Source organism: Aquila chrysaetos, chromosome 4 (assembly GCF_900496995.4).
Source record: "Aquila chrysaetos chrysaetos chromosome 4, bAquChr1.4, whole genome shotgun sequence".
In the NCBI taxonomy this organism is placed as follows: Eukaryota; Metazoa; Chordata; class Aves; order Accipitriformes; family Accipitridae; genus Aquila; species Aquila chrysaetos.
The window spans coordinates 26,974,387-26,997,427 of NC_044007.1; the positions used below are offsets into that span (position 1 = coordinate 26,974,387).

At 38.3% G+C, this 23,041-nt stretch overlaps 1 protein-coding gene across 7 annotated transcripts in view; it reads left to right on the forward strand.

The window, feature by feature from the left end:
• The window catches only part of TRIQK (triple QxxK/R motif containing), a 64,978-nt gene extending 45,860 nt beyond the window's left edge, over positions 1-19,118 (forward strand). For all 7 annotated transcript variants that reach the window (XM_030012027.1, XM_030012014.2, XM_030012023.1 and 4 more), the window contains 2 exons: positions 4,027-4,112; positions 13,849-19,118. In XM_030012027.1, coding sequence (XP_029867887.1) covers positions 4,027-4,112; positions 13,849-13,962 — 200 coding nt within the window. In that variant the 3' untranslated portion in view covers positions 13,963-19,118. The remainder of the gene's footprint in view (positions 1-4,026; positions 4,113-13,848) is intronic.
• Positions 19,119-23,041: the final 3,923 nt, after the last annotated feature.

Consider the following 23,041-nt stretch of genomic DNA (forward strand, 5'->3'; position numbering starts at 1 on the left):
GATTTTTAATCCTAGTTACATGAGGAGAAACAAATTCATGTTGCATATTGTATGAATCCCTAATATTCGCTCTGAGGGAGACACTTTGGCATTTTTCACAATACAGCTGTGTTTAGTGGCTCAAAAAATCCCTGTTTTTCACCCTTATCTTTACCCTTTTCTAATCCTACAGCTAGTAGAATAGTCTTCATTTCTACCTGTGGAAAGTTTTCCAAGCAGGATCTGTGAACAGGGCACAACTCAGTTCAGCTGCTACTCAGGTCCCTTTGCCACCAAAGGAGTGGAAAAAACTGTGCCAGAAGGATCGAGGGAAGTGGGGAAATGAAAGGTGAGCTCTGGAGAGCTTCCAAAGGGCAAAGGCAACTTCAAGCACTCAAATGGAAGTGTGGACGATCTTTGCAGCTGGTCTTGGGAGGGACTGGCAGGAGGCAGGACAAGCAGAGAGATGATGGCTGTAGTCAGTAAGAAAAAGTTGCCTTATCGTGGACTAGTTCTTTGGCCTTAAAAATGGAAAGAAAGTGGGGAAAGTTGGGAAAAGTTGTAAAGAAAGAAGTGGCATATTTGCTTAAAAAAAAAAAAAGGAAATTGGGGTAGTTATAAAAAAAGTTAAGGAAAGCTGGCACTGGAGTTTGAGATAAGAGATAAGATGACGAATTGATAACAATAACAAGAAGTAGAAGAGGAAGGGATTTTGCTTAAGTGATACAAAAAGTAAGATTTGGTCTGGAAATTTTCCAATTTTCTAATTCTGTCTTTTTGGCTTCTTCTTCATGCCTTCATACATTCCCTCAGGAAAATTCAGTGTCTTGAATAGACATTGGGTAAAGCAGGCAAATGGGGCTCTGATAAGTCCGTCTTAACTGGCATTGATGGTCACTTCCTGGGAAGAAGAAACAGCTTAAGCTGATGACTCTGACAGATAAATGTACAAGAAATCTTGCAGGATAAGTGAGATAAAACTAGAAGACATTGGGAGTGTGAATATATGTATTCCAACTGGTTGAATTTGCAGGCCCTAAAGAAGGTAAGGAGCCTGTATTATTTATTTCCGCTTGTTTTCCAGGTGGTAATGATCAGTATTCACATGGTAGGGGCTTTGCATTTCATAGTTCTTTATAGTCCTGTAGTGCAGATGTCTTTCCCAAGGCCTCAGAAAGTTCAGATGTTTTAAGAGTCTTTTAGTACAATTGTTGAATCTGGTTTTCATTACAAAGAACTCCACAGATGCCCTTTTTAAACTTTTGCACTTGGTGGACTCAGACTGTTTCCCTACCATTTTTTTTTTTCCCCTTTTGGCTATCACGTCTAGCAAGGAGAGTGGTAAATTAATGGCAGGTGCATAGATTTGGAGAACTACCAGCTCTACAGTAATTATTAAAATAGCCTATTTGTTATACAGGGGGGTTAGTTGTTCATATCAGATTTAATATAAATCTGGAAGTATTCTCTAGATAAGTAGAATCCAGTCTTAGCCGTAGCCCTGATACTGGAATAAAGAGTAGCAGAGCACCTGAAACCAAGGGAAAGAACACCAATAAGCTTTCCTTTCTCTAGGAATGGACTTGGTCGTGCTGATAGATGTAGTTCACAGACTGGGTCTCCTGTGCAATATTTACTCCTGCTCATGTCACCTTCACAGTTGAGCCTGGCAGAGGAGGAGGGAGAATGGGCAATGTGAGGAAGGGGATGTGGGTTTCGGTAGCTGACTTGTTTCCCATTCCTGATGCACCTTACAAAGCTTTGTAGTTTTCATTATCTAGTGCCATAGCATCACTGGAAGCGAAACCTCTGACTGTCCTGCTTTATTTACCCCAGACGGGAGAGCAGCAAGCCTGAATTATGAGAACTGAAATTGAACTTAGTCCTTGTCAGTTATATACTTCTAAACAAAGGTATTTTTCATGCTTAAAACATCTCAGATGGATAAATTTCTATAGTTTGTTCGCAAGTAAGTAAGAACAGCTGCATCACTTTATTGAAAGTTGGCTCCCAACAAACAAACAAAAAAATTCAAGGCTGGGGTATATCTATGCCAAATTTCAGCCTAGAGTGAATTTTTATGAGTTATAAACTCCTGCCATTTATAATAGAAATTCTGACAGCTCTTTAACTATTTCATAGCAAAAGTACAACTGCAGTACTTCAGGGAGAAGAAACACGTTCTCTTTCTGGCTGGCTTCGTCTCATGTCTTAGCTGTTTTGGTGCTTCCTGCAATTCTTTCCCTAACTGTTCAAAAAATTACTGTACTCCTGATACATCCTATTATCAGATATTATTGACTTCTGAAGAATAATGCTGCAGTGGTCCTGTCCTGCAACTGAGATACATTGACTGGATTAATATATTGGAGCATCAGACATAAATAGTCATTCTGTCATCTTTTCTTCACTCTGTCCTTTAAGAAGGTTCCTTGGATATATGCTGCTTTTTTTTTTTTTCCAATAGACATGGTTTCAGTTATTTTTCCTTTTGTCATTGAGTATTTTCTAAGTTATTTCAAGTCTTTTATGAATAATATCTGACCAAAGGGTAATACGGAGACCTTCACAATATATAATCCCTAGGGTTGAAGAGAGATCATACAATGAAAGCAAATTCGTAACGCGAGTTCAGCATCCACAATGTGCTACAGAGAGGAGCTTTGTATTGAATATGAGCAAAGCGATAGAAAAAGTAGACAAAGGCACAGGTGTGTTGTCATGAATCCAGTATATCACTGGAGAAGACCTTTCTTTTCCAATTCATGTTTCAGAATTTCACCACTGCACTATAATATCCCAGTTTTGAAGGTGACCATAAAATGAGAAGATTGTACTATTGATTATGAATGTAAGATCACATTTGGTTGAGCAAATAGGGGTGTTGCATACGCAAAACTACTGGGCACAGCTTTAGAGGAAAGGTTAAATTATTTGAATGGAGCAATAATGAAAGTTAATGTACAACTAGGTAAAATTAGTGTTTTAAAAATGGCCAAACATTTCTGCTTTAAGCATTGTAGCTCAGCTTTGGAAATAGGCAAAAAGGACAAAAAGGCATGTATGCATTGGCGGGGGGGAGTAGACTTTTTTGAAAAGCCAAAGTGGTTGTACTGAGGCTTTACCCCTCTGAGTAGTTTCTTCACAGATTCCTCTTTTCCTTCTCCTCCTTTTGTGACTGTATCTGTACTTTGACTTCTGTTGACTTAAAGAAGCTATGGTTAATGGTACATAGCACAGCAGTAACGGGCCCTTCAGACAGCAAAAATATCCCTGAGAGATATCAAGTGTTTTATGCTTTATTATTAAGTTGAGATAAATGATTTATACCATTCCTAAGTACTTGCATGTCCTCTGCTGAACTCAGGTCATGTGGACTCACAGTAATCATGCACTTGGCTGCACTCTTTGTGGCTGCAAGAGATAGTCCCTGTAACTTTTAAAAAGTCCATCTAAGGCACTTCTAGAAGATTCTGTGTAACATGTTTCTACAAGGAGGTGGTGTGAAGCAGTGGTTTTATTAGCGCTTACTTGGACTGACCTGCATGTCTCCGAGTTCTGATACTTGCAAATAATGTTCCAGTTCAGAATGATGAAACATTTACACTCACCATAATGTCATGTATTACACATTTATATATGCATTAGAGATGACTAACCAACAAAAATTATAATGAAAATTTTGTTTTGATTGAAATGTGAGGGAAAAACGTCATCCACCTTTAATCTACTTGCTTTCTGATGCTTACTGAAAAATTTAATAAATATTGTACTAGTGGATGGCTATCTGTATATGTATTTTGATGTCCCTCTGGAGTAATAGGTTCTACGCTGATTTGTCAGCTCTTGCTGGTTGCTATCATTGTCTGTGTTAAGGACCGTTGTTCGACGGATTAAGCCCCTGTTTTACAGAGTAGCTCCTGTTTAAAGTGCTGGACTATGGGATGTTTTCAAAAATGTTAGATCTGACTTTTCAACTGAAATAATTGCTGACATTCTTTATAATCTTTTTGCATCATTTTCATTAAATGTGCTTTTCTACTCTAGGAAAACAAGATTATAAGAAAACCAGGCCTATGTTAAGAGCTACAAGATTAAAAGCAGAGGCCAAGAAAACTGCACTAGGCGTAAAGGTAGAGATCTATTTGATAGCTTATACCACCTTTGTGTATATGTTGTTTCTTTTCCCACAGATGTACTGTGTGAATATTGATTTCTGAGAGATATTGTTTATGACACTTCAAAATCTAAGTGGAATGCCAGAATCTAAAATATTTATGATGGATTGCTTTTACTTAACCCTAAAATAACTAGAATAGTTGAAATGCTAAAAGATTTTAAGTAGTCCATGTTCTTGTTATGATGCAGACTTACTTTAAGGTCAGTAAAGTACTGTATGCTTAGAAAATTGATATTTTCAGGGAGCCTCTCTACACACAGAACAAATGCTTTAACAATTTCATATAGTTCTAAAAATTGCAATAAACATCTTCCTTCTTCCTCTTCCTATCCTATATCCAGGAGTAATTTAAAGACTGGGTTTGTTAAGTATTGTAAATTCTTGTCATTATTATCTTGGTCTACATCCTCGTATACTGCCTCTGACTTGGAAAAAGAAGTCTTAACTAACAGCAAAACACAGGGAAAGGTACGGAACTTTATTTTGGAAATGTCCCTTTTTCAGGCAGGTATGAAGTATAATAACGACTATGTGCTCACAGCTGTGAATATGAGCAAGGAGGACAATTAGGAATATTTTGTGCTGTCTACTACCTGGTGTGTCATCAAAACAGGATTCATCTGAATGCACATTGTTTATTTAAGTTGCATCCAGTATTTTTCCCTAAAAACTTATTTTTTAATTAGATCGATACAGAATTAGTAAGGGTAAAAAAACCAAGCAAAATAAAAAAATAGGTCAAATACCTGGGTATTCTAGTGAAAGAAACTTCAGAAATGTTAAAAGGAGAACATTTTCTTGTTTCTGGCAGATGAGAAATCAATTTTTTCAAGTTATAGCTTATAGCAAATGCCAAGGTATTACTACCAAGCTGTAACAGCTGTTGAGCTGCCAGATGATGTATTTGGTTGTCTTCCAGAATTTGCTATTATAATCACGAAACAGTGCTTTCTTTTTGCTCCTGATTGCTGATCTCGATCAAGCATTACCGTGCGATGCAGTATGTTTTCACAACATAATCTCCTCAGTTAGTGCTGTGTGTCAGGTTTTAATGAGAAAAAGTAGATTGCCTTTTTTGTTTAAAGGATAGATTATTAACCTTTTGAGTTCAATGTTTTTTCCTTCCTTTCTTATTAAATTTTACTTTTCATTTTACTTTCAATGACATGACCTTTTAGAAGTGATGTTCTACTTGGAGACTTCTACTGTACAGCCTAGTTCTTTTAAAATGTGCAAGTTTTTTGCATGTCTTTCACAAGTGAGAAAAAAATGAACCTTTTCCTCATTTTCTTAAGTAATTCTTACTTAAAAATGAGGGGGAATAGGAAAGCATATGTGTAATCATATGTATAATGAAGGTTATAGCAGAACACCAGCTGACTTCTAGGTAAGAATGAGTTTTGCCATTAAGGCACACACATGCTCTCCAGGTCATGGGATGTTGTGTTTCTGGGGTTCTGCTAGTTGCAGTATGCACTGGCTCAGGTTTGCAATTCTGCCTCTGCCTTTAAAAAAAAAAGAAGGAAATTGTTTAAAATACTGTCTTGCGGCTGTAATGTTTTTCGCATGCCTGGACCTTAAAATATGACTCTGGATCATCCCCAAACAGATCACAGTCATTTGCTTTGCTCCCTAATTGCTGAGAAAAGCTGACAGAGCTGAAGCAAAAGGGAAAGTAAGTTGGGCACCTTTCCCTCCGGGAATGTGCTTGTGGGGGAAGGAAAGCAGGGCCTTTGTATGCATCCTTCTCACTGAACCTGCTTAATGCCAACAACCTCAGGCTTACTAAATGTTACAATACTTCTACCAGAATATGGGCAATCCCGGTAGAATAAAGCTCTGCACTTCTGCTGACAGACCCTGCAGCGCTCAGCACGGAAACGAGGCATATTTAATGTCTCAGGGTAAAATTGCACACCTCTTCCCATCTCGCAGTGACAACTCTTCACCCTGCTCTATCCCTCCAGTTCAGCAGAGCTTCGCCATGGGCAGTGGATGCGCCTGGAGCGTCTGCAGGGAAATCACCCTCCCTGCCCCGGGAGAGGCTGCTTAGCTGTGAAGCCCTGTAACCTCTCCCCCTCTCTCAGGCAGGGCTTGTTCTGCTCAGTCCGTTGTTAAGTTCCTCCAGCTGTCCAAGAGCAATCTTCTTACATTCATCCTCCACACCTGTCCCAGATACTCCTCTGTTGTCTTCTGGATAAATTTTGAAATAAGAATTTCTTGAAGTCTCCTGCTTAGCGTTGACAGCAGGGTGTTAAACTGCTCCTCGTGCCTGTGGCTGTCAGAGTAGTCAGCAGAGTTGAGGTCCCATCAGGTTATGTACCTTGGTGAAACTATTTTGAGGCTTGAGCGTGCATTCCTTTAACTGTTTCCTAATATTCAGAGCTTTTGAGTGTGCCTGAGCTCTTCCTTTGGGAAGGTATCGTCACAGTTGTCACTTCATATGAACAAAGTTTTCTGATGGTGGTAAGTGACATGACTCACCTTCCAAAGGCTGGGGTTTTAGTCTTTTTATATGATGTAGGCCCCAATTCTGTGCTCTGACAGTTGACTAACTTCAATCTGTGTTGAGGAAGAAAAAAGTGGTGTAACTACAATGCAATGTAATAAACAGGCAGCACTTTAAATAGAAACGTCCAAAGTTCTTGTAAATCTTTGAGAAAACACATAAATATGTGTATTTACCATATATTTTACTTTTTTATCCAGGTTTCAGTACATGATACAGTATGCAGCGTTTCAAAATATATTAACATTTTCTTATAAAAAGCTAAGTTGCAGTTAATAAAAATATTGTAGAGGAAGGATATCCTTATCATACATGTAAAAGTACAAGCTCTCTGGGAAAGAGAAATATTTTTATAATTCTGTGAAATACCTAACACAATAAGTACCATACTGCCACTTAAAATGATAGGTTTTTTAGTGCTCATTGATACCTCTAGAGTTGTTTTGCACTATTGTCCAGAAGAGCTTATATTCCTGGCTGTAAACTAAGACTTGGTGTAGTATTTAGGGGAAAAAAAAGAAGAGGATGGGAAAATAGTGAAGGGATTTTAGTCCTTAATTTCTATGAAGATAATGAAATTCAACTGTTGTGTATTTCACCATGAGAGCTGACAACATTTGCTTAAAAAAAAGGCTCTATAAATGGCATAAAACTTTTCAGAACCAATCCCCTGGAGATCCTTCACATTTCATCGCTGGCATACTAATTAGCTTGTCTTGTCAAACTTTGATTGCCTTGTCATTTTAATGCAAGGTTTAAAGTAACAAAGTTTCTTTCAGTCACTGGCATTTAGTACTTTTTAATTTCCCCAATGAGAGATTTTATCCATGTTGATAATGTCAGAGAAGCAGCTAAGCACTAATAACTATCAAAAGTTAGTTCAGGCAGGGTGACCATGCTAGTATTTGGTGTGTAATATTTGCTCTTTAAACGTGTTTAAAAATTAAATATTGTAGCAGAGCTGTTGTGCTGGCTCTGTTTGTATATGTGACACTAACGCAGACAGTGCCAAAATATATGGGGTCTCTTGGAAAAGCAGGACCCCGTCTCAGAGAAACAACTCGGGGAGAAAGCAGTATGCTGTATGTCTACTGGTGTTTGGATAAGACAAAATTCTTCGTAGCAGTACCAAAAAGGGAGCCTTTGAACCTTCTCTGTATAGTTGGTTGGTTGTCCCCCCTCGCGGGGGGCTCATGCTGGTGGAAGCCCACCTGCTCGTCCTTACCAGGTGGAGCAGCGAGGGGTCTGCACCATCGATGCTAACTCTGCTCGCGGTGGGTGAGGAAGAGGTGCCAGCAGGAGGGTGGCAAGCAGAAAATGGTTTGAGGAATGTGGGAGCTCAGCCCCAGGTAGCTGGGGTTTGGTATGCAGAGTTCAAAAGCAATGGGAGTTCTTGGGGAGAGATTTTTTTCACAGACTGCATGAATAAATCAGTGGTCCATGGGATAGATGATGAAGTTTTCTCTCTTGTTGAAAGGTAGACACAAATCTGAACAGTAGTATTTTACACCCACTTGCAAAGACATAATCAACTGCAGAATACCGCTCCATAGAGAATTATTAGCAACGTAGTACATTGATTGAGCTAAAGAAAAAATGTTGCCTAAAAAAGAGAGAGCTTACTGTCTGTCATTCTTTTGCATATCTACTTAATCTATTGTGTAGCTAGCTAGCTCACTATTAAGAGTTCATCTCATCTGGAACAAGTTATGTATGAATAGATAACAAGACATTCCTAATGTATTTTGGCAAAGGGTAGTCTCTGATTTCACGCTGTTCAGAATCTGCTAAGTTAGTGAACTACATTTGCCAAGATAAGTTGGGAATATAGTTTCATAGCTTTGCAGAAATTAAGGCCGCAAGGGACTATTAGATCATTTGATCTGCCCTTCTATATGTTACAGATCATAAAATTTCATCCAAATACTTTCTGGAAGTCCAAGCACTTTATAATGGCCAAAATACTGGGTCTTCAAACCAGCTTATGTGCCTCACATAAAGAGCAGGGCAGCTTAATGTGCCGCCAGTGAACAAAGTGTGATATTCCCAGTGATCCCAGTAGTCAGACTTTGATCCCTGACCTTGAAATGGAAGGGAAGTGAAAAAAAAACATAGAAAGGGAGAAACAAAATCAGATTGCTCCCATTTGACCCTGGCCTGACCTGTACACGTAAGTACAGTAATCATGGTGGTTTGAGCATGTGAACAAGATGCACCAAGCAGGAGCTTAGGAGGATTTTCTGTACCATCTCAAAGCAGTAGTCCATCTTTTTCAGGCTTTGGTCTCTACTTATGACCAATCTCTAACACTTCAAAGGATAGTTGATAATAACAAAACCTCAAATCCCAGAAATGAAATCAATACAATTGGAGGAAAAATTCCTGAAAAAGAAGGAAACTTCTTTTGATCCTATATAGAAAAGTCTGAAGCACTAAAGCATGAGGTGCCATTAGTTTTAACAATCTTTTAACAACTCAGGGGTTCAGAATATAGCACTGACCATGTAAGTAATCCCAGTCTTCTCGGGTTCCTGAAGCAGTCTGGGGGGGTGAGTTTGCTGGCTCAAAGGCTGGCAGCCAGAACCTCCTTTTCATACCAGCCCAAGTTGAAGTATTCTTTCCAATGGCTAAATAAAAATGTACTTTTTTTTGAGAGATCAGACCATAAAAGACTCACAGCCACGGAAGTCCATATTTTCCCCAAGAGGTAACTGGGATGTTCAGTCATTCTTGCTCCTAGGAAATGGCATCTTATTTCAAGACTGAGCTTATCTAACCACAGCTGGACCTTGAAAGGATGCCACACTGTGAAGAGCCTTACTTAAATACAGGTGTATGGCATATATAGTTATATGCTGTAACCAAACTACCTCTCATTCTTCTCTATGATAAAATAAATACCAGTCATCTCCCTACTGGAAATCTCTCCACCTTTGCACGTCCAGAGATCACACTGAGGGAGTGGTTACCCCTTAAATCCAAAGACCTCTTCAGAGTCACAGTTTTTCAAGGCAGAGTCCTCCACTTTGTAAGTACTATCTACATCTTTGATACCTGTATATATTATCTTGCATTTAGCTATATTAAAATGAATCCTGTTGCTTTGTGATCATATAGCCAGGCCTTTTAGATGATTCTGTAATAGTACCTTGTTCTCATTATTTGAGACAATAATGATCTTTGTTCCATCTGAAATTTTTACAATAAAAAATTTATAACACAAAAATTACTGACAAAAGTTAATAAATTACTTTTGTTACCTTGTATTAGATGTAGAATAACCTGCATTAAGGAAGTAAACATCCATTTTTAAATATCGTTTTGTTGAAACTCTAAAAAATGGTCACAGTGAATGTCCAGATAAAGTCTTCTAGTTAGAAATTATATGGGATAAAAAGGTTGATAGTCAAGTCCACGTATGTTTGTTTTATTTCTACAGGTATCCTTGGTCAGCATGATTTTCTTTTCATCTCTTTTCAGAAATAGCTAGGGATAGTTTAGCATTTCAAAGAGCAATTTGTGATACTCTTTCACCTAGTTTTAAGCTGTTTTCAGATAAAAATAGTATGATTCTCTTTGGAGGACAATAAAAAATATGTACAAAATCCGAAATTTCCTGAAAGTGTGGTATTTCTCTATATGTGTAGGATACGATGCTGCCATTCACAGTGTCCAGATTTGTGTTGTTATAGCCAACATTTTTCCTAACCCTTATTTTTTCATTTCCTGATTAAACTTGTTTAGATCCCAACTCTGCAACTTGCTCCATCAGGGTGAATCTGAGGACATTATCCAAGTACTTTGGCATGAGAGACATAAAACTGACAAAAACCGATAGGAGAATTAAATCTACGTTATGCTGTAATGGCATGTGTTTCCTTTATGGAAAAGTTTCTGAAAAACTTAACCAAGCTGAAATCAGTAGGGTTCTACAGACATTATTCTAAATATATGAAAATATAATAGAAAATTCTGTTCCTTTTAAAGGCTTCTTTGACTGTACTTTGGGATTTGAGAGCAGGGATGTTATTTCCTAGCGTTCTGTACCATGTTATAAAAGAAAAAAAGGAGAAAAAGCCCTGTGATCATTTTAACTTTATTTCTATAGGACTTTTTCTATACTGGTTAATTATTCATGCTGAAATCCTCTGAGTAAATGGATTTCGCAGAGGGATGGTGGGGATGATCCATAAAATGCAAGAGAACGGGAGCTATATATGCCGAGTGGGGAGTATTTTAACATTTCATTTCTATGCATGACTTAAAATACAAAGTCTGATAAGTATAAAACAAATTAAAATGACAATATATACTGTTGTTGCAAAGACGGTATAGTGCTGTAGGATCGCATTTGCTATTTATATTGCAAAATTTATGTTCATAAAAGTTCATAAACTGGATGCATTTCTTAAGAGACTGCATATCCCTAGCTGAGAGCCAGGTGTCCTTTGTTGCGCTGTTTATTTTAGATTTTTGTTACTGTGCCTTCTTCAGTAACTCAAAATTAAGGTTCTTGCATAATTCTCAAAACTGGAATTTCAATAAGGCTTTTCATTCCCGGGGTTAATAAATACCGATCCAGCCACCCGGTTCCTAATGCCTGTGTGAGCGAAGTAGTATTGTTATCTCAGTGTTATTCACTGTAAAACTTAAGCAGAGGAATTAAAGAACTCCTCCCGTCAAAGCGGTTACTGGGCAGCCTGAGAATGAAAATCAAGATTTTCCCAGTTCCACTTCTAGAAAACAAATCTTTAATGCAAACATTCCCCAAATTTTGCTGCTGCTACCACAGTGCTTCATAAGGGAGACTGGGGAGAAGGGGGAGGAAAGGTGAACCTATTGTAAAGCAGAAAGCGTGGCAAGCATGGCATCCAAACAAGGGAAAAAACTTTTTAATACTTGAATGAATTTGCTCTCTGTGTCAAGTGTGAACGGTGCCTGCATTGTACGGTTTTGTTGTCCACTCTCCTGAGCAGATGGAGCTTGCAGTTGTATGTCACTTGTTTATTACATCCTTTTAAGATTAGTAGCTGTGTGGCCAGATGGGTCTGGGAGCACAGCTGTGGATACAAGGAAATAAATGAAACCTGTCTGATGCTGCCATGCCCTTTTGTGAGATACTGACGTGTTGCAACTGCAACAAAGCAAAAATCACTTTCCTTTAATATATTAGTGAATTAGATGTACTTTCTTTTTTTTAATCAAGTCATATGAAATCAGGAGGATGAGGTTCAGAGGATGTTATAATTCTAAGAGGAAAATATAGTTGAAATCTGTAGCAAACAGCCTCAGCAAATTTACAGGAGCAATTTTAATGTGGTAAAATAAATTTAAAGTACATCTCAATTAATCATCCATATAAAATGTAAAGCAAAGGTTTCTATAGAACAAAGACTCCTATAGAGCATACGCCAACTAGGCAGTAGTATTTCAAAGTTTATTAGATGGCATATGTTGAATTATTGATCCAACATTCTGATAAACTATATAATGCATTCATGTAAATGCAAATGAAATGCTGTTCTATAGAAGAATGCCAGATTATGGGCTAGACTTCAAAAAATGAAGCTAACACAGCTTTAACTCCTTCATGGCAGTGGACACACAAAGTTGGTCACAAAGCCACCACCAATCTAGAGATACTGGATGGAATTTGTCCTACAGTGCAGGTCTCCACACCAGAGATATCGTCTCCACTCCCCTTCTAGTCTACGGGGAGAAATAGTCATTTTTAGGAAGAATCCGTCTGACCTCTTTTAGAGGACGCAATGAATCTTACACCAAAGAGGGTCACGTTCTCTCCTTGGACGGTAAAGGGTGTCTGATTGTCTAGGTGTGGTGTAGCCATCTCCTTTCAGTCCCACTGGCAGAGTAGATTTGATGTGGCATCTTCTGTACCAATTCAGGTTAGTTGTTATAAAGTCACTGAACTGTTTTTCTTCTCTCCTTTTAAGTATACAGCTGGATTGTTCTGATGCAGATGGTTTGTAGGTTAACATGAAGCTGAGATTCAGAGGGGAGGTTGTTGCTTCTTTTTGTGGAGGGAAAACAGTTTGGGGGGGGGTAAAAACTAACCTGTTCCTTTTGAGCACCTCAGTGCATGATTTTTAAAATACATCATGATGATAAGGAATGAAGCAGTGCATGTTGTTAGCTGTGGAAGTGGCACTTTCTGTGAGCTGAAGGAACATAAGGGTTTTTCTCAAATTTATATTCCTTTCATTGTCTAGCAAAATGAGAGTCAATACTATAGGAGGTGTGCTGTGCTTTCCAGGAAAATAAAAACTTAAAAATGTGAAATACTGGGACTTTGAAAGAAGTAGTGTTATAAAGAGGATGATCATACTATGATTTATTATATATGAGATCTAAAGTTGGAGCTTAACAGAGTCCAGCCTTAAGATAGAATATGATGATAGGCAGTCACATAATGAGTATGACGTGTAGTACAAAAACATTTTTCTGCTTCTGAAAGCTGCTATAAATCATGTATACTTTGGAAGACTCTTTTATGTTAATTAAGGAAGATGCAGCAAGTTGCAATATTTTATGGGAAGAGAGGCAAGTGCAAGTGCAAATTGTTGTGCTTTTTGCCTTATTGCAGAGGGAAAGGAAGAAAAGTTTCGTCCAATTCTGAAGGATTTTGTAGCTCCATATTGTAATGCCTGCCAGGAGGTTGGGAGGTAGAGGTAGCAATTTTCATTGACTTCCACCATACTGTGTTTGCTTCATTAAAAAATTACAAATTTGTTGGCAAAAAGCAGTAACATATTGCTAGAAAACATCAAAATTCACAGTGTAAATTTGTAACTAAATTTGTGTTCAAAACTGTGGTTTGTGAATTCTGTCTTTTCTTTTAAAAAAGAAGGAATAGCATAATAAAAGGACATAAAGCTCCTATTTCTAGGTCAGACCAAAGATCTTTAAGCCAAATATCCTATTTCTGGCAGTATACCAGACTCACCAAAATCTTTATTAAGTGAATGGCTTTTTTAATATTCCGAAATGGTAATCACAAAGAAGAAATCATTTAAGTATCAATGCCTTATGCAATTATATATGTCAGATGTTATTTTGATGTGCATTATAGAATGGAAATAATATTTATTCCTGATTCATCTGAAAATATGGTACTATTTCTAACAGGTTGGTTTTTGTTGTTTTTTTCTTATTTCTACAGGAAGTTGCCCTTGTCCTTGCAGCTATACTGGTATTTTTGTTGGCTTTCTACGCTTTCTTTTATCTTAACATTTCCAATGAAGTTGACCTTGATCTGGATCCAGATGAAAACTAGCAGATGCAATGAATCTATCACCAAGATTTCTTCAGCTTGAACAAGACTACATAGGAACACACAGTCTCTTCACTGTGAGACAGTAAATGATGCCATTTCTTGCAGTCCAAATTCATAAGAAAGTTTTCCAATACGTCAAGTCACTTTCACATTCCAGATCTCCAAAATAAGAGAACACTCATGCCCGGCAAGTGTATTTGGTTACCACCAAAGCCAGGAGCAGCAGTACAATACATGAAGTTTATTGTTTACATTATTTTTTTCTCAGGCAGAGAACTTTGACGTCAAAAGACAGGTGCTATTATTATCATGGGTATTGATGCTGACTTCACAGGAGGAGAGTCTGCCTTGACTAAGTTTAGGAATCAAAGCTTCCTAATAGCCAAATTAAGTTCCTTTTCCTTTCCCAAAAGAAAGCAGAAATACCAAATAAAAAGTCTTTTCTTCATTTGTATTTAAAATATATCAAAAACCCCTCATCCTTTCCCTCCCTTTTAATCTTTCTTGTGCATGTGTGCACACGCACACGCACAAAGATGGAAGAAACTGTAGGAAAAAATATCTTTTTAGAAGCAGTCTGTCACCTCCTATATGGACTTAATTTTATGTCATCCCAGATTCTGTGTGCCCATATATCTGCAGTAATCTTTTTCATTCTTTTGCCAACTGTTCAGCGCACATGTGTTCTGTCAGAAATGGCACCTGGATGACAGAAGCTCTAACATTCGCGTATGCCTCTGAAACACAGTTCTTTGCCTCCTGTGCTGTCTGAACTAGTGTAAATAGAAAGTTCAGTCGATGTTGGTTTTAATTAGTGTATTGCTCTATTATTAATATAAAGTCAAAATCGTATTTTAATTATACTCTTCCTGCTGGTTGTGATATCAACTTGCTCTACCTGTTAGGGGGATGTTGTAAAAAAATTGCTTTTCAGTTATACAATCATTTTAATCATCACACTAATGTGAGAAGTTGTAAGTATTAAGAAAACTTTTTTTTCATGCATACTAATAATTGGGCAAATCTTGGCCCCGTGACATCCTTCAGTTCTTGCAATGTACCTTTCACAATATGCACTGTAGATAACATTTCTGATCCCTTTGATAACCACAAGCCACTTGAAGAAGTTGGTATGTCAAAGCAGCTGCAGGGAACTGTAAAATTCTAGCTTTATCCTGTTGTGTTTCGGGTTTGGCATATAACTGAGCTTGTGGTTGTAAAGGTTCCATTTTGATCCTTTTAAAAACGTGGCCAGTCTTTCTCTAGTTTGGATTCACTTTGATACCAAGAAAAGCATAGAGTCATTGGTGCTGAACGTGGCAAGGAAGTTAGGCAGATTGGCTTCCAGAAAAGTTATCATAATTCTGAAATTCTATTATCAAACTAGCTTGGCTTTATCTTTGATACCAATTTCAGGGCTGAATGATAGGTTTAGTTGCAACTGAGATATTCAGTGACTTGTTCCAGAAATGCCTGACTAAGATTTCTTACAGTGATTTTGAAGACAAAGGGATACAAATCATAGCAAATATTATAATGGAAAATATATTTATTTTGAATTGACACAGTCCCATTATCACCACTTACGGAACTTAGATCAATACAGTTAATTTTTAAACTATACAGTAACTATGACCATATACATTATGAGTCTCTAAGGATCCACTTCTTATTTGTCGTACACCTCATTCACTTTATGCAATGCAAAACAACTCCTCTAGAAATTCAGAGTACAACAGTCTTCCGAGAAGAATATGAAATAGAAGCATAAACATACACGTGCAAATATTTCTTATTTTCTAATTATGACTGTTACAGACACAAAATCCTAACATTTATGCATTCATATGACTTACAGTCCACTAATACTTGCACACATGAGCGAACGCTTAGCAACATGTTGCATTTATGGTGAAGCATTATCTGACACATGGCCCGACTTTCAGTGGAGGGAAAAGCATATCACAAGCTGTCTCCTTGGATGTGACATGCCTTTCACTTCACTGGTGCCACAGCACATGTCACAAGAAGCTGCAGACCTCTCCTGTTACTTTGCATGAGCAGTTTTCTTGTTCCATAAAATGCTGGAAGGATTGCTTTCTTCTGATTGTGTCTGCACATACCTCTCTGGGTGATGTGTGGCCTGAGAAAGATGTGTTGTTATCCCATTCATGCAGATTGTTTTGTAACCTGCTTTCTGAATCAGTTACATTAAAAAGCAAGCTATTCTTACTGTCAAATTTATGAATACGTAGTTTCTAGAACAGGAAGATTGCATTTCCCATAATTATGACTCATAGACAAAATCCAAAGCGCGTATATGTGTGACTGAAGCAGCTTCCCTGATTTGTGGCTTATGAGTCCATATTGCCCACAAGTGCCATAGTTTGCAGTTTGTCTGTTGGCTTCGTTTAGATTAGGCCTTTCTATTTACATGAAAGATATTCTTATGTAACAAGAAAATTTCCTTTTACTTAGATAAACTGGATAGACTTCTGTTCAGTGTACATAGGAATACATGGCAAATATTGCAGCAAATACACTTTTTCTCTTATCGGTACAAAAATTTCTAATGGGACTATGTCAATAGTTTTTTAAAGCTAAAAGCTCCCACTTTTCATCAAATTATTCATCCTTGGTTTTCTAAAAGGCACAAGCACAACAGTATTAGCAATGAGGTCTGATTCTGAGCTTACTAATTTATGATTCCCCTGAGTTCACTGAAATTACAACTGATTTACTCCCAGGGAAAATCAGAATCTGACCTGAAATTATTTCTGCTTTTTGGAGCGCTACATTGGCCATGCCTGATATTTTAAGTAGAGACTGATTTTAATCTTGCAAACATGTGGCTTATTTTGCCCTTAATTATATCTGAGATTGAATGCTTCTTGGGTTTTGGACCACCTATCTTTGTATGAGTTGCTCAGTGTCTATTTTAATAATAAATGTATTTTTACTATTTTTGTGCTCTTATTAATGTTGGATGTGTCACGCTGAATTATATATACATTTGAAAGGACATTAAAGCAATCTGAACAGCACAATGTTCAAATGTGAGCAGTGATACTCACCACTTTTAGAATATCTGGATTATTCTAGGCACTTCTAGCCCCTAAACTCATATTAAAACTAAGTGTAGCCTATGAATACTTAAAAGACAATAAAGAGAACTTCCCTTGGCATCCTACCCAATACCAATAGAGCAGATCTCTTTGTGAAGACAAAGTTGTTCCGTGTAGCTCCCATCAACTTCAGCCAGATTGACTTTATTATAAAAGTAATACTTCTATACGCTTGTTTCAAAGAAAGATTGCTGATCAAACTGTTAAGCCAGGGCTGATGTGTAAACGGGGCAGGTTTTTTCAAGGATATTCACCTCTGGGCAAAGGGTAGATGTCAGTATTGTTGTTGCCCTCTGCTTGTGGAGTAAACTGAATTTCTTTCCAGCAGAGGTTGTGGAGGAGATGCCTGTACCAAGTCCTCATGCTGTGGGTGGGAGTGGATGTCCCACCTGGAATAGTCTCTGGCTAGGAAGGCACAACAGTCTTCCAGCAGTGATTTTGCTCAGTAAATCTTTCCTCAGCAGTTTTCCTTTTCCCTTTGATCCTACAAGAGCAGAACCAGCATGTAGACCATCTCAGGACAGAAGCCTCAGTATAGTAGTTTTACTAGTGCTGCTGGTGAACTTTGCCAAGGAAAGGCTTTAACTCTATTTCCTAGAGTCCATAAATATATTTTACTGGAAGCTTAGGAGGCATGTTAAGCATTTCCCTAATGGACCCTAGAGATATATTTAAACTTTTCTTGAAGAACACTTTATTTAAAGTTCACTGTTGCATATCATACAGACACCATGTGATTCAGGATCTGTCATAACTCCTTCCGTGCATCAGACAGCTGTAGCAGGGATGACACGTAGACTGTGAGATGATGCTGCAACATGTAACTGCGAACATACGCAACGTGAGCAAACTCATCTGTTTGGTGTCATCTAGAGTAGTTGACCTAACAAGTTGTGTTTGAAAACAAACAGTTTTTAAACAACCCTACTAAATGAAGGCACAGTGAAAGCCTTACAAAACCACTCATCCCATTTCCATGAAAATTGCTACCATGGAAGAAGCTTATCTGCTGACTTAGGGCCAAGATTTGAATGCTGCCCTTTCAGGGAGTAAAATGTTGCTAGCAGCTCCCGGTAGAGTGATGATTCATTTTGCTGATACGGGATTGTGCCTATAAGGCACACAGAGCCAGTTGGTGAAGGTCAAATGCATTCAGGACAATTCTCAGTAAAGGACTGTATTTGAAATGCAGACTAGGCAAGTTAGGGTGCCAACAAACAGGATACTACAGATCTTGATCGCATTTCAAGTTTTACTTACAGTAGCATAATAATTAGTAGTGCTTATGACTAAGAAAATAACAATATGGCACATCAATAAGACAGCAGAAATGTGATGTTGGAACTGCTTCTTAAAAGATTTTGTAGTGGATTATGCCTGCACTTTGGGAAACGAAGCCATGAGATGAATAAACTGGCAAAGATTGTCTGTGATCTTGTGCTTACAGTATTTTTCCCTGAAAGAGCCGACAGAGATATTTTGCAACACTTTTCCCCATCATCCTCTTAGTTTGCTGTAATGCATTCTTTTGTAGATGTATTGCTACACTTTTCCAGGAGTGGAAAAATATTTTTTGTAGTTCATCAATGCATTTAATTGACAGAATCCTCTACTCTTTCTTTTATCCCCTCTTAATCACAACTAAATCGGTGGGGAGACAGCCAAAATGTTAGGTACCAGTGTCTCTCAAGCAGATGTCACACCACTATTTTTTAGCTCGTTTAAATGAATAAACATGTTAAACTGTGAAGTATTACATTTTAGATTTTTTCATTAAAAAAAAATGGGGCAATCTGTTTACTGTCCTTAATTGAGACAACAATCCTGGTGGTTGCCAGTTTTGGCAGTTGTGATGATGAACTATAAATATTGGGACAAATCAACTAACTGGTGATTGTGGAGGATAGTTCAAGTAGAAGCCTCATTCTGCATGAATACTTTTTTCAGTGCTATATTTTTTTCTAACTTCTATAATTGTTATACTAGTTTTGCATGTTAAAACCGCTAATAAATACATGACTAATCAACCAATAGGCTTGATTCTGTTGTCTTATTCTGAATCACTGAAAGAGCGGATAAAAGCTGACAACCCTGCAGCACAGTTCATGCCTTGCCCAAATTCTCCCTGAAAGGTGTTTGTTCAGGTCATAACAGTTATAAATGTGAGCTACAAAGAGCTTCATTTTGCTGAACCTTGGAAAAACTGAGCAGCATATAGATCTTGGGAGTTTGCCATTTTACAAAGAGATTGTAGGAATTTTAAAGAGCGAAGCCACAGGAGGTGAATATGGAGTTTGGTGACAAACTGATATCATTCTCCTATCGCAGTTCTTCCAGGAATGAGTGGAAGAAAACCAAAGGAAAATGGCCAATTCTTCCAGAAGACAGCCACCTTGCAACTCACCATGTTGCGAAGAAGAGGTTGGAAGAAAAGATAATTCTGATATCAAATCAGAGCTGCCTCAACTTCTTATTTTTCATAGGGCAAAAAAAGGGCCAGGAGGGGATAAAAGATGTCTGAAATGAAGCAACTTCTCATTGGCTCAATGATTCATTTATTTAAGTAAGGAATAAAGGGGGTTTGGGGGATTTACACAAAGCATAAGTCAGGCTAATTGCTGTTGCCTTCATGTAAAAAATGTTGCTTTATGCCAAGCTAGAGTAGCTTTGTGTGTCTGTTATTGAGTTAAATGTAAATGTACTGATACTGGCAATGTCCCCATTTCTCTAGAGATACCTTCTTCCTCCTGTGATACTATCAGCAGAGAGGAGGGACAGGGAGGGAAATGGGAGGGGATCCCTTTTGCTGATTCTGCACTCCTAAAGCATCACCCCTGCTCAGTGGGGAGCTGCTGGTGTGACGGCGGTCCTGGATTGCTTTGGACAGTCTACAAAAAAGAACAGAGGAGATCTTAACCTACAGGGCGAGTCTCCTACCATCACTGGTGCCTGATTTGTTGCCACAAATAAATAGAAGCTGAGATGTTCAGGCTTTTTACTTTTATTTATTAGGTTCTCAGGGAGGTGCCAGAAAAATTGTCTTTTGTTGTCCTTTTGAAACTTGTTTCTGCATAGTTGTTTCCCTTAGTGTCTGTGGGACTGCTTTCCAGTCAAGGAATGCCGCACTCATGCCCACTGCTTTTGGTAGGAAAGCTGTAGACATTATCCTTTTGCAAGGAAGGGCTGGGGAGTAACCTGCCATCTCCCCTGCTCTCGCCTGGCTGAAGCTGAAGAGGCCTCAAGTAACTATTACTGTGTAATATAGTAAGACCTGCTCTGGTTTGAGAAGGACACCAAATTCTGAATTCAGGGCAGCTGTATTTAGCCTTTCCTGCCTGAGGAGCCTTCAGAGCAGCCTGCACGGTGAAAGTCAGGTTTTTGCTTGCTTTCCTTTTGATGGCTTCCTTCAGCTTCTCTTTTAAAAGGTGAGCTAAGGTGCTATGGTTGTCTACTTAAAGCAGGACTGTTTTAACAATGGTATCATGGGTTCTCACTGCCCTAATGAGCGCGTGACTGTTCCTTCTTAAAAGGCAGACAATCATATTTGTGTTTATTTGTTCATTAATTGTAGCCATTCTCAAGCTGCTCTTCTCAGGCAGTACTTTACCTTTGTGCCACTGTGTCTCTGCTGCTCCAGTAATAACGGGATGTGCTGAATGGAGAAGAGAGTAGAGTGGCTTCTTCAGATCATTACCAAAGCCACAAATCCATTTAAAGTTAGGCAATATATGGGGGGGAAATTTTCCCAGTGCGCTATATAGATTTTTATTTCAAAGAGCAGCCCTTTAAAAGCTGCTCTGTTCTTGTGAATGCCAGTTGACAGTCCTTGCCCTTATGCATGAAGGCTTGTGAGTTCACGTTAAAATAAGACAAGTTATAAACATGATTGTGTTATTCATGAGAATATGTCAGAATTTTCTTTTCTCAAAAACCAGTCATCAGCTGTTTTTAGTTAATGGAAAAGTGGATTTGTTTGTGGGTGATACAGTTTGGTCAAATGTAGCTTCTCATCTGAAATGTTACAGAATGATAATTACCTCCCTTTGGCTAAAGGTTGCCTCAAAATAGGGATTACTTGTAATATGTATGACTTTTTCCAAAGACTGTGATGCTAAAATTTGGTAAATTCTCCACAGAAATATCAGATCTATGACTCTAACAACAGCAATGGGTTTGAAATTTTTCCTTGTCAATGAGTTTTACCTTCTGTATTAGGAAATTTTCAAGTTGGTGTCATGATGGAGTGGGTAATGCCTGAAGGACAAATGGAAAGAACAAAATAAATGCTTAACAGACACTTCGCATGCATTATTCAACCTCTCGTATACACACTGCTGTGACTGGACTGTGTCAGTGTTACAGGGTGATGGAGAGGCAACGCATCTGAGACAATCATCTACTTTGCTTGTGATTGTTGCACCCTCAAACTCACGGCGGCAAGTGTTTCTGCTACACTATGTTATGCTCTTATACACAGAAAAGATGTCTCTTACTAATAGAATTCCTACCTACAGAAGAAGATAACTTCTGTTTTGTACATCTTCATGTAAAATATATAGATAGAAGAAAGAAAAAATGTTCCCTGAGAGCAAGGGCATTTGGAAACAAGAATCATTCATGCAGCACAGGAGTTGTGCATAGGCATAAAACATGTTAAATTTTAAAGATAATACAAATACAGAAAGGAAGTTTTCATTACACTGCACATTTATAAAGGATAAAAGTAGGCCTCACTCCTCTGTCATATATTCATCATTCCTTACAGTATAGATCTCAAGTAGTTTCCACAAAGCTATTATTCCCCCTATTCCACCACTAGTTTGGGGATCATCATTGCCAACTCGGAATGAAAAATGATCTTGTATTTCTCAGAACTTGAGGAGAAGTATCCTTGTTAAGCATTGAGTTATTCAGTTACTTTGAAAGGGTCTATCAGAGGGTATGTACTGTAATGTGTAACACAAAGTGATGTAGAATAACAGGAAAAAATTATAACTGACTTTCAACTAATCAGCTAACTATGGAGCTGGCCTGGGGGCCTTCAGTGCTTCCTTGCAAAGCCTTGAGGAACAGATCTGTCATCCACTCATCAAGATTTATCTCAGTTACCATCTTAGTTTTTGTGTCCTTCGTAAAGAATTAAAACTTCAGGGTCATTGGTCTGAAGAAGGCTGGTTTTGATCTTTGCACCTAGATGAGGCCTTCCAGCTTGCTCAGATCAAGGCTCTTCGGCAGATTTCTTCCAGAGAGCCGTGAGCAGTTTGAAAAGAGACTGCATACTCTCTTCCACCAGATCAGCAATGAGATAACACAAGATGAAGACACTGAAAAAGTGACTTAGCCTCCCTCGGAGAGAAAAGTATTTGCTGAGGTTGTCTGGCAGTGAGGTACCAGATATGTCAAGCTCTGCACGAAGGGAGGAGTGAGCCTGGGCAGACGGATCTCAGGATGTCAGCAGGGACTGGATGCAGATGTACCGCCAGATGCTGCTTCTTATGCACTCCCTCCTCCAATGGCACAAACCCAAGAAAACTTGTGAGAGGACCCCAGTGCAATCTTGCTCTTCAGGAGTAAGAGTCGAGATCATGAGAAGTATCTCTCAGGCTAAGGATGAGGAAAAGTTGGTCAATTCATTAACAACTCAGGATTATAGGAACTGCAAGTACTAAAATAAACCTTCCTTAACCTAACAGCAAGGGTTCATTTGTAAATGAACCTTCGCAAAAGTCTAGGCACAGTACAGATAACCAAACAGTTTAATACTTGTAACAGGGAAATCTATGCAGCTGAATATGAGAGAAAAAACATTTCAATGAGAAATATGTTAATTCTGTTCCAAAGGAACTACAGAGGCCCTAGCTCCAATGGGGTCTGAGGAAGGAGTCGTGTACACTAATGATGTCTGCCTCCTTTCATCATGTGCTAGTAACAGGGTAACACATCTTTCCACCCAG